Here is a 16,171-nt window from a genome sequence, read left to right as displayed (position 1 = left end):
ACAAGATGTCTTTCTCAATTCTTCATTGACACAGTGTCTTACTGACCCTGGAGCTTGCCACTCTGGCTAGACTGGCAGGTCAGCAAGTGCCAGGAATCTCTGCTTACCTAAGGCTGGGATTAAAGGCTGGGATTAAAGGTGCACACTCAGGGGCTTTTGTGTGGGGGGTTATGAGGATTCGAACTCAGTCTTCATGTCTGAGCAGAATCCATTTACTAAGCCATCTCCCCAGTCTGTTGCACAAGTTTAAATCGAAGTTTCACACACACACACACACACACACACACACACACACACACACACACACACAGAGCCAACTTTGGCTCTCCTGGAACTTGTTTTATAGATCAGGCTGGTTTCAGAGATCCACCTGCCTCTGCCTCCCAAGTGTTGGAATTAAAGGCATATGCCACCACCTCTGGATAAGCTGAAGTTTATTGAGTAAAGCAAGCACTCCAGAAATTGGGGTAGGCTGTCCCAAAGGAGAATAACAGGTTCTGCATTATGAAACACTTGAAGTGAGAGACATATTCATGAATATGCCCAAATCATGGTGGGCCACATCTCCCTTTTAGGGTTTATTTTCCCATAATCCTCTAGAAAAACCCACAAAGGGGATGTGTCAAAATGATATTGGGGGCAGGCAAGATGGCTCAGACACAAGGGCCTAACCACCCAAATTCAATCTTCAGAACTGACATCATGACCGAAGTTTGTTCTCTGACTTCCATATTATGCTATGGTACATATTTGCCTTTGACCCCCATTTATACACCCAGTAATAAAGGCTTTAGAAAAACACACAATGCAAACTACAATGGAGCTGAAGTCTTTTTAGGATGTGATGGACTTCCTTGTTAGGTCAAATGTACCACTTTAGTTTTGGTAAGGCAGGAACCACCTATCTGTGGCCTTAAGAAAACTTAACAAGACATTGTGTTAGGAATGAGACACAGCTGCAGCTCTCTTGGTGACTTGTCTGCTTTCTGAGCCTGCTGAAGGTCCCATGTTTGACCTCTGGATGGACAAGCTGTCAGTGTTGACTATCGTCACAGTCAAAAAAAATACAATAGTATTTTAAAATAACAAAACTGATGCCTTATGAAAGTTAGGGACAGGGTTTTACATCAGTTTGTCAGTTTGCACAAACAGGACTGGGCTTTGGGTTGTCTTCTAGGTCCCTTTCCCCAGCTCTACTGATCTTAGATATCATCCTGATATGTTAGCTCAAGTGTTGAAATGCAGATGGAGTTGGTCACAACATGGGGATGCCAGATGTTCACTTCTACTGAGTGATAAGAAAGGGCCAAGTCTTAGAGCAGTGATGGTTCATGTCTTTAATCCCAGCACTCAGGAGACAGAGGCAGGCTACACAAGGAAACCTTGTCAAGAAAAATCAAAAGGTGGCAGGCAAATGGATGAAACTAGGAAAAAATCATATTGAATGAGGTAACCCAGACACAGAAAGACAAATATAGTGTGTGTTCATTCATAGGTGGTTATTAGGAGCAAAGTATAGGATAACCTACCCACACTGCACAGCCTCAGAGAGGTTAGATAACAAGGAAGGCCCAAAGAGTGATGCATGGATTTCCCTGGGAAAGGGAAATATAAAAGATCTCCTGGGTAAACTGGGGGGTGGGGGTTGAGGGGATGGAGGGATGGGAACTGAGGGAGCTGTGGTGATATATTATTCATGGTTTATTAAATCTTGCCTGAGGACTCAGAAAGCAAAGTCAAGCCACAAGCTTGATGGAAGCTAGGCAAACACCTTTAATCCCAGGACTTGTAAGAGGTAGTTAAGACAGGAACAGGGTCTCAGAGCTAGCATTCATTCTCCAGCCACGTTGAGGAGAGCACAGAAGTCTGAGTGAATCTGAGAAGCAGTGAAGTGGGGAGCAGTCTGAGGATCATCCCTTTAGTCTGAGTTGAGGTAGAGGTAAGAGCTAGTGGCTGGCTGCTTTGCTTTTCTGACCTTCAGTTTGAAATTTGAATCCTAATATCAGTCTCTGGGTCTTTTATTTATCCTGATACAGGGAGCAGGTTGAGTGGGCTGGGTATGGTGAGTTGGAGGCAGAATGGAGGGGGAGAGTAACAAAAGAGATGTCTTGATGAGGGGTGGGTGCATTTTAGGGCTAGGGAGAAACCTGGTGCCAGGGAAAGCCCCAAGAACCCACAAGGATGACCCCTACTAAGACTCCTAGCAATTAGTGGAGAGGGTGCCTGAACTGGCCATCTACTATAAGCAGATTGGTGACTTCCCTAATGCCATCAGAGACACTCTAACCATTTAACTGATGGAAGTAGAGGCAGAGATCACGAATAGCACTGTGCTGAACTCCATCTTGTGGGAGAAAGGGAGAAGGGATTGTACCAGTGGGGTCATGATGGGGGAAGCCAGAAACAGCTTACCTGAACTCAAGGGAACTCATGGATGCTGGACCAATAGTCAGGAAGCCTGCATGAGACTCACCTAGGCCATCTACATGTGTGTGACAATTGGTATACCTTGGTCTCTTAGTAAGGTTTCTAATGGTGAGGGCAAGAATCCCTGGTGCTTAGCTGACTTTTGGTAACCTGTTCCCTGTGCTGGATTGGATTACCTTGCATCACCTCAATTTAAGGGGAGCTGCTCCATTCTGCCTCAACTTGATGTGCCATGCTTTGTGCAAGCTCATGAGAGGCCTGTCCCTTTCTGAATGGAGGTGAGGACAGGGTAGATGGGAAAGGGGAGGGGATGGAAGGAGAGCAGGGAGGGGAAACTGGTTGGTATGTAAGAGAAATGAAAAAAAGTTAAATTAAAAATGCACATATATATGTACACACACACACACAATCTCAAAAGGCCAAGTCTATATTAGGTCCAGATAAGCCAGCACTAAATTCATCCCTCGATCACCTAGTACCCAATCTCTTAAGTGTCTAAACAGCCATGTTCTTGTGTTTCCCTAGTCTGACAATGGACACCTTTCCTTCAAGTAGAGATGTAGAAACACATGTGATATACTTGTAGTAGAACTTTAAAGATTTATCTTGTGTTTTGCTTGCATGTATGTATGTTCATCACATATATGCCTAGAGCCCTCAGGTGTTGGAACCCTGGAACTGGAGTTATAGGCAGTTGTGAGCTACAATGTGGTTACTGGGAGAAAACCCAGGTCCCCTATAAGAACAAATGCTCTTAACTGCTAAACCATCTCTCAAGCCCCAGGATTTTGGATAAAAACTAGAATTCCGGTAACTGGTAAGACACAGATCATTTAAAAATGTATGAACACTACTAAGGACCAGGTCAAAATAACTGATATGCCACACAGGAATGCTGTTTGGAGCAGGGCCTTAGTTCTACTATCTACATTTGGGTCCACCCCTGGTATTTTCAACAGATTAAACTACAATTGACAAAGTGAACATGATTTTATTGGAAGGATACCTTTTTCAAGTCCCTTCTAAGTTTATTTCGTATTTTGATAACTCCTTGCTGACTAGTTATTATCAATTATTACTCACAACAAGTTTTAAAACAAGTTTATTGAAGAATATTCTTAAGAAGGCAACCACTTTTGATTTGTCATAAAAAAAAGTTACATTTCTTTATGCTGTATACTAAAGGTCATGTAAGAGAACAGAGTCACATGCTTCTCTCTGTGGAACCCTTGGGTTACAGTATAGCACAGTGTTGTCATTTCTGCACCGTGAGAATAAATTAAAAAAAAAAAAGTCTCTTCTATGTTTTTCTTCAAAAAGCGATGAAAATAACAGAAGGTGGCATAAAAAAAAGCCGGATTTCTCTACTCATTCCGTAGTATTGGAGCCAGTATCTAGAAACAGGAAAGAGAGCAATTCAAGGATCAAGTTCTAAGTATCAGTTTTTTAGGAACATCTAGGAAAAGGACTGACAGTGGTGTGTGGGAGCAGGAGGAGAAGTCAGGTAGAGAGGGTTACTCTGGGAGAGGCCCTGCCAAGGTCAACAGCTTCCTTCCCAACGCAGAGGTAAGATCAGTGTAAGCTGCAGGTGACTATTGTGGGCTAGTGTAAACAGCTTTTCCAAGCTACATCCTGCTGGGAAATACAGCAACCTTCTGGCTCTGGCTATCGCTGCCCTTTCCTCTGTTATTCTACTGAGAATTGAACACAGCTTAATTTTAGAAGAATGAAAATTTACAGCAGCATCTGATTTATGTAAAAACACTAAAGAATGGAATTTTTCTAATAAAAGTGCCAAACTGTATTTTAACCATGCCTGAGATTTCATCTTTTCCTGTGGATACAGGATGGGGAAAAAAAAAAAAAAAAAAAAGAAAAGGAATCTACCACAACCATTCCCCATCCCCCCTTCCCAGAGACAGGGTTTCTCTGTGAAATATCCCTGGCTGTTCTGGAACTCATTTTGTAGACCAGGCTGGCCTTTAGAGATCTGCCTGCCTCTGCCTCCCATTTCTTATGTATTCAAATCTTTGCTGAAAATCAATTACTACGGTTTGCTTTAAATGAGGGTAGCTCTCTAATGACCACCTAACTGAAGACAAGGGTAACTGGGAAAACAATCTTCTATCTTTCAAAAAGATAGGACCACCAGGCAAAAGCTCCTGTAAGTAACACACCCACCCTACAGCTCTCTGCTATTAAGATTGCTCAGAGACCTTGCTTTTTTTTTGGTTCAAATGACTGAAATCAACCCTCTACTAGTCATATCTACACTGCTCAGTACAGCAGCACTGGCTTTTAGTTGCCCTAGTCACATTTTAAGTGCTCAAGGGCCATGCACAACTACTATGGACTGCAGACAGAATATTTTCACTATTACACAAATTCTCCTCAACAAAGCTGGTGTTCTTCACCTGCTCCCTCCCCCAGGGGAAAGGACTGAAGCTAAGGTCGCATACAAACAGAGCCCTCTATCAATGTACTGTATTTCCAGCCCTCTTTTTACTCTATCAGACAGGGTTTAAGTTGCTCAAGCAGGACTTGAAGTTGTTATCTCTGTTTCAGCTTGCCAAGTAAGGAAGATTATAGGTCTGCACTACCTGGCTCATTTATATCAAGTAATTTACAAATATCTAGGAACTATAAAACAATGCACAAACTCTATGGCCTAATAAACACTTAAAAATCCTGAGAGTTATAGGGATGTTATTAGCTGAAATTACAACGGGGGGAAAAAAAAACCCATGAAAGTATAAATTATTTCAAATATAGAAATTTATCTTGTGGTACAGCAAATAGTACCACCTTTGAGGAAATGGAAAACAAAACAAAAAGTGACCCAAATGTACAATGTGCATAGTTTAAAAAAAAAAAAAAAAATCTTAGTATCTCCTAGTCACACTAAGAAGTTTCTAGTTAGCTCTGATGAGTAAGTAGTGTAATGGTGCTAACTTCCTAGACTTTTTGACATCTGGAAGACTTTTTAGCCTTTAATCCTAGCACTCTGGAGGCAGGATAGGTGGATCTCTGAGTTTGGCCAGGTTGGTCTACACGGTAAGTTCCAGAACAGAAAGGGCTATACAGAGAAAACCTGTCTTGAAAAGCAAAATAAATAAATAAGTAAATAAATAAATAAATAAGGGCCATAACTATCAGAAATCATCTATATGGAAAAAATTATATATGTGTAAACATGTCTCTGTGCACAGATGTGTTACTATAAAAATACATCCCTAAAATATAGATCCCTAAGATATGAGAGCCTTTTTCTTTTGAAGTTAAACAGTTACCTGTACAGGTGGTTTATATATGGAGCTTTTCTGTATTCTCTACATTTCTTCAGTGATTAGATATTCTTTAAAAAATTCAAACTGTAGCCAGCAAGGTGGCACATGCCTTTAATTTCAGCATTTAGGAAGTAGAGGCAAGCAAAATCTGAGTCTGAGGACAGCTTGGTTTACATAATCAGTTCCAGGCCAGTCAAGGCTACAGAGGCCATCTCAAAAAACAGAAGCAAAACAAACTTGATATGTAACACAAGAAACAGAGTTATTACTTCCTATATATTTCTCTCTCTCTTGCTTCTTAGAGTGCCCCCTATACCCCCTTCTTGGAGTGACAATCTTTATACTCCAGGGACTGGTACTTTAAACACAAGCTGTCCAGATTACCAATTAAACTAAATACACAATAAAACACAGGGCTAGGACATGACTTAGTATTAGAGTGCAAATCCAGCAAGTACAAGGCTTTGGGTTATGTTTAAAACTAAACAAAAGGAAAAAAAACCAGTCATGGAGCATGGGGCAGAGATGTGTCTTGTCACTTTAAACATGTTTAATGACCTAAAGAACCTCTAGGTCAGCTGTGGAAAATTCCCTTGCACAAATGTCCTGGGTATCTCCCATTGTAACTGCAAGGTTCATGGTTAGTTTAAATCAGATTTAAAAGAATTAGCTTCTTATATATGTCAGCTGTGGACAATTCTCTTGCACAAATGTATTGGGTATCTCCCATTATAACTGCAAGGTTCATGATTAGTTTAAATCAGATTTAAAAGAATTAGCTTCTTATATATAAAGTGTAAGGTATTTAACAACACAGAAGCTTTAAGATTAATGCTCAGTTACACATAACTTTCTTAAAGAGAAGGGTGACAGTGACAAGTCTGATGATTGCTTCAAATAAGCAACTCAATGGAAGGAAATTTAGCAATTAGCTTATTTTCTTTGCACATGAATTGAACCTGTGTTAAGCATCTATGTGTCACTTGAGCATATAGATGTTAAGTTCAGTAAGAAGACACATGTAGAATACAGAAGCTAGATTTTTATCTGAGGGTTGATCACCTGACCACTTTCCCCTGAGGCTTTCAGATAGATCAAGATAATTAAAGAGGAGAAAAAAATATTTCAACAAGTTTTGCTTTCACAGTAATTAGGCGAGCACTTACTTTTACCATCACAGGCTACAATTTTCACTTTATCCACTTTAATAAGTTCTGTCACCTCTCTGAATTCAACATCATTCAATACAAAAGTCCAAACATTATCGCAGAATCTGTATGTATTTAGAGAGCCCTTTAAAACAAAACATTGAGAAATGCCATGAGAAGCCATTGTTTCCCCTCATGCTTTTTATTTCAAAGAAACCCAAGAGAATTTAGCTATCAAGTATATAGTTACTAAAACAGTATGCTTGATGCTTAGCTTAGTTTATTTAACTTAATTTTATCTACTTAGAAATAAGTAAAAGAAAACCTGAATAAGTCAGCTCAGGGAAGAATTTGCTAACTGACTACTTTTAGCACTCTAAAACAATCTGCAAATTACTTACCTGAAATGAAAAGCTTTACGAAGATTTAAATTTGTATGTCTACTGCCCCCTTGTGGATAAATTATGAAAGTCCATTTGATCTCTGTCTTTTGAGAAAGGGATCTCTACACAGCCTTGGCTGTATCGGAACTCACTATGTAGACCAGGCTGTCCTGGAACTGTCTGCCTCTGCCTCCCAAGTGCTGGGATTAAAGGTGTGTACCACTATATCCTGGCCATTACATTAAAAAAATTTGTTTTTATATATGGATGCATGTATGTATTTGGTACATGCTTGCCTGGGTTTATGTATACTACATGCATGCAGATGGCTGTGAAGGCCAGGAGTCTGAACCCCTGAACTGGAGGCACCTGATATGGGTGCTGGAAACCAAACCCACATTTTCTCCAAGAGCAATAAGTGTTCTTTCTTAGTCACTAAACCCTCTCCAGCCCTCACATTTGATTTCTTTTTTTGAGACAGGGTTTTCCTATGTAGTCTTGACTGTCCTGGAACAGAATATGTAGTTGAGATTGGCTTCTAACTCAAAGAGATCTGCCTTCTGAGTGCTGGGATTAAATACATGCACTGGCTCCATTTGAATGTTTTACAAATATTTAAAGCTCTATTATTTCACTGGGTTTTCATTCTCTAAATTTGTACAAAAGCAGATTCTTTATAAACAATTTAAATCCCAGAACTGGCTCAGACACATCACTGTTATCTATTAAGACTATTTCCAAATTGTCTTTTTCTGTGAGTCTACTGTCACTCAAGGCAGAAACTTGAAAATTAGCAGTTGTCTCTCCATTCCACCGTATCCACAGTTGTCAAATCCTGTCAGATGTGCCCTTTAAAATCCCCCAATTTCTTACTATCTTTTGTTAGAACTGTAAGTAAAGCTACTTTGACTCTTCTGATTCAGCTGGCTAAGAGGCATGTTCTTCTGCCTCCAGCCTCATTCCCCTGTAATCCATTCTTCATGTGAACACCAGGAAAGCGAATAAAATTATGTGGCTCCTGTGATTAACAGTCCTTCATTGACTTCCTTATTAAGGTTAGTTCATTAGGACAAGTGTGGACTTCCTGGGGGGGCGGGGGGCGGGTCCCATGGTTTCTTTGAGTTTTCCTTATCTTCTAAAGAATTGTTTTCTGGAACTTCCTACCATATTCCAAATGTTATCTTCCTTTCCACAGTACCACTCCTTTAACTGACTATGAATCATTCTTCAGGACTCAAGTATTATTTTGTGAGTGCAGCCCTTTGTCCTCCATACCTGTTGTACTCCCACTGAACCAAGTAACATACCCTAACATTTTTAACATATTTGTTTTAATGGTCTGCTTGGTAAGCTATGCTGGTAGCTGAGACCATTGTTTTCTGTTGTATTTTCAGAGTCCAGCAGAATATAGATCACAGTAATTATTCATTTCTACTAAATCTTTAAACCAATTCACAGTCATAAGTTTTTAAAATTCTCCTTATATTCAGATTCAAACAGTTTTCACCAATATGGATGATAGGAGTCATTTTAAGATTTTGCTGTTTAAATATCTTGTGCTGAATTTCACATGTGACTATATGCATACATATTAGGTTTTGATTCCATTCTGTTGGTGTTTAGTCTAATACATTTTTTTACACTTAAAATGCTTCCTTTTATGTCCAAGGATATGTTCCTGCTCCTAGATAAAAACCCAAACCAAAAAAATGTTTTTATTAAAAGAATCCACTGCAAACGACAGTGAATCTTTATTGTATATAATTTTTAGTTACTTAGGCATCGTGCTTATTTGTGTATTTCATTTGAAACTCTGAATCTAGAACCTTATCTATAAGAGCTAGAAGAATATTTCGTGCTTATTTGTGTATTTCATTTGAAACTCTGAATCTAGAACCTTATCTATAAGAGCTAGAAGAATATTTGTGCTTTAAACAATTATAGATTCATTTTTCTTTCAAAGAGTTCCTTTGGCTCAATACTGATTTTTATCAATTGTCTCTAAAAAATAGAATCTTTTAATACATATCAACAATAGGTGATATCTGTTTCTTAAAACAGAAACTAAAAGGTTACACAGTACTCAGTTCTCATTTGTAGACAACAAACAACAAAATCATGAAGAAAAGAAACTGTGTCACGAGAAGCAATACTTTTTGACCACTTAAATATTTTAATGCTCACTTATTTGAAGCTGAGTATTATCATGTTTAGGTAGCCATTTCTCCCATCTTTTTTCCCTTCTTCTATCCTCTATCCTCTTAAATGCACACAGTGGCTCTTTAAAAGCCTAGTTATATGTATTAATTCTATGTGAATTTACTTTCTAAAAGTCCTCCCTAAGTTACTTGCCACTTTTTTACTGATAAATTCCAACATATAAATAATTAATGCTTTAGTTTTCATATTTAAGGACAGCTTTTCTTGTAGTATCTTACTGAGTAGTATCACACAGAATTCACATTAAGGATTTGAAACTAAAAATTAGCTCATATATTATGTAAAATCACTCTATTCCTTAAATGGATAGACCTAATCTTATTGGTAGATTAGCAAAAATTATTATACATAATAATAAATATTGATATTCAATCTAGCAATGGGACATGGAAAATTAAGTAGTGGCAATATGTTGTCTTGCACATATAGTTTGCTATAATTCAGGGCAGAGTATGGAATACTGGACTGCAGCAGTAGCAATGGGAAAAGAAAAAGTAAACTGGAAAATTAAGACCTGGTCAGGGCCAACTCCTAGAAAACTGACAGACTTACAAAACACTGTGGACAAGAAATATAAGTGTCCAATTAATTTTTGCAAAAGAAACCCACACGAGACACTTTTAAAGACTACCAAGGTCTTGTGAACTTTACTGCCTCTGATAATAGTTCATCCATTTTCTAAATGGCTAAAACTTACGCAGTTTAACATAGATCAATTTAAAAAGTTAAAATTTCAAGCAGATTCCTACAAAAAACAACTTTGTCAGAAGCTGTCTATTAAAATCCAAGAATCAACTCTTAGAGACTTCTTGTTTCATTTTGTTTTTTTTTTAAAATATGGTTTCTTTCTGAAGCCCTGACTGTCCAGGAACTTGGTTTGTAGATCAGGATGGCTGCAGAGGCAGGCAGCTCTCTGCCTCTTCTCAGTGCTAGGATTAAAGATATGTGCCATCATGCCTGGCTGATAGTCTTCTATTTGACTATTTATACCTGTAATTTTTAAGCATGTAAAACTGATAGACATTTGTATGTTACATAAACATGTATTTTATCTCTTCAGCAAAATGTAAGTCAAACGGGGATCACATCTATTTTGTTCACCCTTGCATTTCTGATACCTAGAGCAATGTCTATTACTTAATAGGCATGTAAATACTTAAAAAAAATACATTCTTTCGTTATTTTATCAACAAAACACTCATGTTGCCTCAATACCTAGGCTTTCTTATATGCAACTCATAAATTCTTTTCCTATATTAGTCTTCATAGGCTTTAAATTTATTTCTACAGTCTATAGATGAAGATATTAGAGAAATATAACAGGGTATGGCAAACACGTGTCTCCACATAGTAAACTGTTTCACCACATTTTGCAAGGAGTTCTTAACCCCAAATTACCACAAAATTGAGAGTGTATTTTGTTCAATGCAGGGATGATTCAAAAGACGTCTAGCTACCAGAACAGATTTTATAAGCCAAGCGATCTAAGAGTAGATGAAAGGCAACATGAAAATTCTACAGATAACCAACCATTCCTGGAAGGTCAGAGTTTGAAAAACATAACTGAACTTAAGGACTACTCTGTCACTTACCTTCTGTCTTGCAGCTAACACTTTCAGGCCTTTGAAACCTCAGTAATTCTCCACGAAGGAAAAAGCCACACATACACAGGATGATTTATGAAACAATGAAATTAAAATCTAAAAGCTATTCTGTATCACATGGAATGGATGAACTATCATTCAATTATTACTCAAGTTCCCAAACCAGACTAATCAAATCCTCCTGTTATGCTGAGTAAGTCCATGTAGCCTCTCGGAGTACCTGGTGCAGACTTCCACACACAAGAAAATATCCTTACCCTGAAATTGACTCTGTTCCTGACTCTCTGAGCCAATGCTGAATTTATAGCTTTATCAAACTGAAGTAGAACTTGAAGGGCAAGCTGGGGGGTGATCTGTTGGGACTGAGGAAAAAAAAAAAATGAATATCATAAATTCATCAAGGGAAAACATTAAAGGCAAAATAAATAAAGTATATTAATTATAATCTAAAATCCTGAAGTAGAACTTATTCTCCTGTGCTCTAAGTGACAATGGAGCAAGAAAATGACTTCTACACTATCTTGACAAAAAAAAACAAAACAAAACAAAACAAAAAAACAAACTTGCAAAGTCAGGAAAAACTTGCTATTCCTTCAGTGGCTGGACTAAGTGTTCAACAAATGGAAACCAAGTTTTTTCTTAATAAAAGACATGAGACCTATATATAAAGACAAAACAAAGGCGAGTCTTACCAAAGTCTATATACTAACACCACAGCAGATGGAGCCAGACGTGGGACTGCACAACTGTAATCCCAGCAGGTGTGTGTGTGTGTGTGTGTGTGGGGGGGGAGCAAGGGCAGGGAAACCACACACTCTAGACCACACTAACTACAGAGCACATTCAATGACAACCTAGACCCTGTCTCAAAAATAAAAACAACCTCTCCCCCCACACCTCCATCCAGATTCCAATAGAACATAAATAGAAATATTTAACACTTTCTGAGTTGTATGATTTGAGTAATATTAATTCTTCTAAAACTTAATTAGAAATTTAAAGTTTTAACTCAAATCTCAAAAAAAGTATTTATTACACTGTAAAAGTGACCGAATATCCCTTTCTTCTAAATTGAGATGGGAAGATTATACTTTCAGGGATCATTTCTATGGTTCATCATTAATAATAAGGGAAAAGTGTTAATTTTAAAACATTTTTAACAAAGAAATTTGATGACTTATAAAGCATGTTTAATGTTTGGTCCCCACCTGTATGAGCTCATCAAGGCTTTCTTGAAGACTGTTTCCCAAAGTCGTATTTCTGTATAACTGATATGCCATGGCTTAAAATGAAGTAATTACTTTGTCTTCAGGCTTGCATTGATGTCCTACAAATTTAATATGAAAAACCAACCTGTAACAATGTAAATTATATATAACAGTCTACTACTTCATGTATCCTAACATGGAACTATTAGAACTCATTACAAATTACTATATTAATTATCTTATAATTTCAAAGACTTGTTCAAAGTTGATTTTTCTGATTTTTAAACAGTATGGTATTTATCTTTTTAATTCAGAATGCTGGCATATTTGTTAAAATGTGCATCTTTATTTTTCCGAAAGATTTCTTTTAGTTTAGAATTTTCCATAGCATCCAGTCTACTTGTTGTCACTTAGTGACATGTTATCTGCATTTGAGTCCTTTATTTTTCTGTTCTCCTAAAATTCCATTATAGTTCCTGTCACAGGATGGCACTGTGACAGGAAACAGACAGGAAGATAAATAAAGATGAGCCAGTCCCAAAAGTCTCTGACTCTACAAAGGGTAACAGGCACCTAAAAAAGGTTAAATTTGGTGTAAAAGGGAGTAAGACATTATATCATGAAGGCTGCTTGTGCACCAAGCTGGCTTAGAAAAATTTCCCATTCTTCAGGCAAAGAAGGAAATGGCAGGCAGGAGGGTAAGAAAAGCCACAGACATGTGAAAGTGTAAGGTTTGTGGAAATCTTTAAGTGTGAGTACACAGTAGCAGTAGGTGAAGCTGATGCAAAGGACAGGATGAGTTTGCTCCATAAGAGAACTGCAGGCAACAAAAAAGCCCTTGAAACAAGGCAAGAAAGGCAGAAAACCCTGCTTATGGGACCTGAAAATGGGTATAGGAATACAGATTTAACAAGTTTACTTAGAGTCCAGAGATGGACAGGAGACGTATTCAAATAATCATCAGATGAGAGTTGCCAAAAATAATGACCAGCCATTTTCATATTAGAAATGGCCAATTTGATTCAACAGATCATTCTGTCATCATGAGCCATTCCTTTAGCTCACAGAACTACTGTATATCATGTTTTCTTTAGCAATTCTTCCTCAGCTCCCTGACCTCCATCTCCTGAATTACTCTAAGGTTTCTTAAGTCTTCTCTTCCCTGGCTTTCTCCTTTAGTTATTCCATCTATATGTTGATTTCTCTGAAACTTTTATCTCTTGTCCTCACTTCTCTCTTTGTACCCACATGTAAAATTGGTTATTTTACACTGAAAAAATTTATCAAATAGCTGAGACACTTCTGCAGTTAAGGGCAATTGCAGAGGACTTGGGTTCAGTTTTGAGGCACCCACACTGGGTAGATCACAACCAGTTGGAACTTCAGCTCCAAGGAATCCATGTCCTCATTTGGCCTCCATAAGCTCCCACGTACATTCATATTCTCTCTCTCTTTCACACACACACACACACACACACATACACCCCACAGCTGACACATCCATGGTATTCTGACTGGGAAATCTAGTTCAGCTTTGTATTCACCATCCAAAACAACGTATACAGTATATATTAAAAAATTGGTTGAGTAAAATAACTTGGTAGCATGCCTCAGTATTAATAAAAAAAAACATTAGAAATATTTATGTAGGGCACATTTCTACTTTACTAATGAAATTAAATTAATAGAAACTAGACTCTCACAACCACATCCATCTTCTCATCTAGTTACCACCGCCTATACCCATATACTCCTTTCTGTCATTATAGTCAACATGAGCAACAACCACCACCACTCAAATCTACTTCCTACATTCTATTCCTGTCTGGCAAAAGTTAAAAGAGTTAATTGACTCACTGTTTCCCATTCCCCTTCCTCTAGTCATACCAAGTTTTGGGCTCCAACTGTAATGAAACTGGTGCTGGAGGTCATCAATGGCACTGGGAAAACTAGCTCAGACTAGCACAGCTGACACAGCTGACTTCTTCAGGTTACAGGACCACTGCTTGGTACTTCTCTTTTAGGGTTGTCTTCTTAGATCCACTGGTTCATCCTGCTGACTTACCCTCTTCTCCTTGTAGCCCTGGCTTGTCTGGAACTCTCAGAGATGGGCCTGCCTGGCCTCCTGGGTGCTGGAATTAAGGGTGTATGCCACCTGGCCCTTCCCTACCCTTTACACTCACAAGGCAGTCTCTGTTTACTATTTTCTTTCTTAATACACTTATGCAGTTTAACATTCATTATTACAGCTTTAAACATCAGCTAGTGAGTCCCAAATTCATATATCCTCCAAGCAATTCTAAGTTCTGGAACTAACTTCCTATTCAAACTTTCTATTTGTCCTTTATATCAACTGAAGTGACGCCATACCTCTATGGATTTACTAGACAGACAAGACCTTTGAAGTTGTTCTCAAAGTCATATAATCCACAAAGATGTCCAATTCCTACCAAATCTTGCAAACACAACTATCAAAATGAGTACAGTATCCAATCATTTCTCAACATGTCTATTACTGCTTCCTTGTTCTATTACAAGTCATGTGGATGGTGCAAATGGTGTCCTGATTTCCTTCATTCTACATATTTGCCCCACACTCTTTATAGTTTACAGTGGGGCTATCGTTTGAAAACATGGGCTAGAAGGAGGTATTTTTCTCCCACAGCTTTCATCAGCACTGACAACGTGGCCGGCCACCTTTTATGTCTGGTCTTCTCTACTATCTGCCGCTTCCCCCTTGCACATCCCAACTTCCCAAGCACGATGGTTGTTCTTTCTGCTTGAATGTTCTTGCTCAGATACGAACTTGACTAACAAACAAAACCCATCGTTGCCCGAACAGCTCCCACCCAATAACGCCTGAACACTACGAACTCCCATATCCACTAGTGAACTTCTCCGTACCCTTTATCTCGCTCAAACTTCTTGTTGGCACCACATGCCAAGTTACATAACGGTCTTCTATTTGTTCTCTGCATAAAATGTAAGGTCCACGAGGGCATGGATCTTTGTGTTTTATTCCCGGGGGAAACCTGCGGGCCGAGAGCAGTACCTGACCCACGGCGGGAGTCAGACGAAACATTTATTCCGTTGAAGGTAAACGCCAGTCAGTACACGAGTGTGGAGGAGAGGCGAAAAAGGTCAGGGAAGTAGGCAGAAGCTTGGAGACGGCCCGGGAGGGAGCCGTGTCACACTCCCTCCTGACAACTAAGCATTACTGAGAAGACAGCGAGAAGCGACTTCAACGTCTGCTCCAGCTAGTTGCCTCGGCCATCTCCAATCTTTTAAGGTGGCGACGGCTGCAGAATTGCGCGGTTCCCTCCTCACGGTGGAGATGAAGCGGAAGCGCTCGTGTCCCGTGTCTGAGCCAGACGCGCGTCCGCCGAGCGCGGCCTGAGGAGAGCGGGAAGGCGGCTGTTCCCGCGCGGCCGCGTCTGCCCGGGGGGCGGCTTCCGGCGGCCACAGCGCTCGCTACCGCCCGCCCCGCCGCGGCTGCCCCGCTCCCGGCCCCGCCGCCGCCTACCTGAGGGAAGGCGTTTCCGCCGCGGCGCTAGCAGAGCCGGGCAGGGTGCCCGCTGCGACCAACTCCTCTGCCACGGAAACCACAGCGCTGGGCCAGCGACCCGGAAGTGCTTGCGCGACCCGGAGGTGACGCCACGAGAACCACCGGTGGCCCCCCGCCTCAGCTTCCGAGAAGGCGCGTGGCCCCTCCCGCTTGGGCGGGGGAACCACAAGCCCGCGGGGCGGTCTCTCCAGCCAGCCCAAGTTTGTGGTCCACGAGTCCTTTCCATTGGAAGACCTGCTGTGTAAACTTCGTGCCTAACACTGAAGCAAATATGTGGTGTCTATTCTGAATTTCGAAATCTTAGATTCCTTTTGGTATCAGCCGGCGTC

General features: G+C 39.7%; 1 protein-coding gene across 5 annotated transcripts; it reads right to left on the bottom strand.

The window, feature by feature from the left end:
• Positions 1 to 3,513: 3,513 nt before the first annotated feature.
• Positions 3,514 to 15,938, bottom strand: Gtf2a2 (general transcription factor IIA subunit 2). Of its 5 annotated transcripts, none has more exons than XM_051197877.1 (5): positions 15,801 to 15,938; positions 12,278 to 12,422; positions 11,327 to 11,431; positions 6,881 to 7,007; positions 3,514 to 3,821 (listed from the first exon to the last, which is right to left on the bottom strand). In XM_051197877.1, exons 2-5 carry the CDS (start codon positions 12,347 to 12,349, stop codon positions 3,796 to 3,798), a joined length of 330 nt encoding a protein of 109 aa, XP_051053834.1. In that variant the 5' UTR covers positions 12,350 to 12,422; positions 15,801 to 15,938; the 3' UTR covers positions 3,514 to 3,795. The 5 variants fall into 5 exon arrangements, with proteins under 5 accessions (XP_051053834.1, XP_051053835.1, XP_051053837.1 ...); XM_051197878.1 differs by having other exon boundaries at positions 12,278 to 12,396; XM_051197880.1 differs by lacking the exon at positions 15,801 to 15,938 and adding an exon at positions 15,330 to 15,652 and having other exon boundaries at positions 12,278 to 12,396.
• Between the last annotated feature and the right edge of the window lie 233 nt (positions 15,939 to 16,171).

The sequence above is a fragment of the Phodopus roborovskii genome, unplaced genomic scaffold (genome assembly GCF_943737965.1).
Source record: "Phodopus roborovskii unplaced genomic scaffold, PHOROB, whole genome shotgun sequence".
Lineage (NCBI taxonomy): Eukaryota > Metazoa > Chordata > Mammalia > Rodentia > Cricetidae > Phodopus > Phodopus roborovskii.
This window is presented reverse-complemented; position numbering and strand designations above follow the sequence as displayed.

Excerpts from the sequence above, each read along its gene's own strand:
- Gtf2a2 (XM_051197877.1), bottom strand. The coding sequence starts at position 12,349 with ATGGCATATCAGTTATACAGAAATACGACTTTGGGAAACAGTCTTCAA. Across the intron at positions 11,432-12,277 it reads GCCTTGATGAGCTCATACAG|TCCCAACAGATCACCCCCCA; the intron begins GTGGGGACCAAA and ends TTTTTTCCTCAG. Across the intron at positions 3,822-6,880 it reads TGTAGCCTGTGATGGTAAAA|ATACTGGCTCCAATACTACG; the intron begins GTAAGTGCTCGC and ends TCCTGTTTCTAG.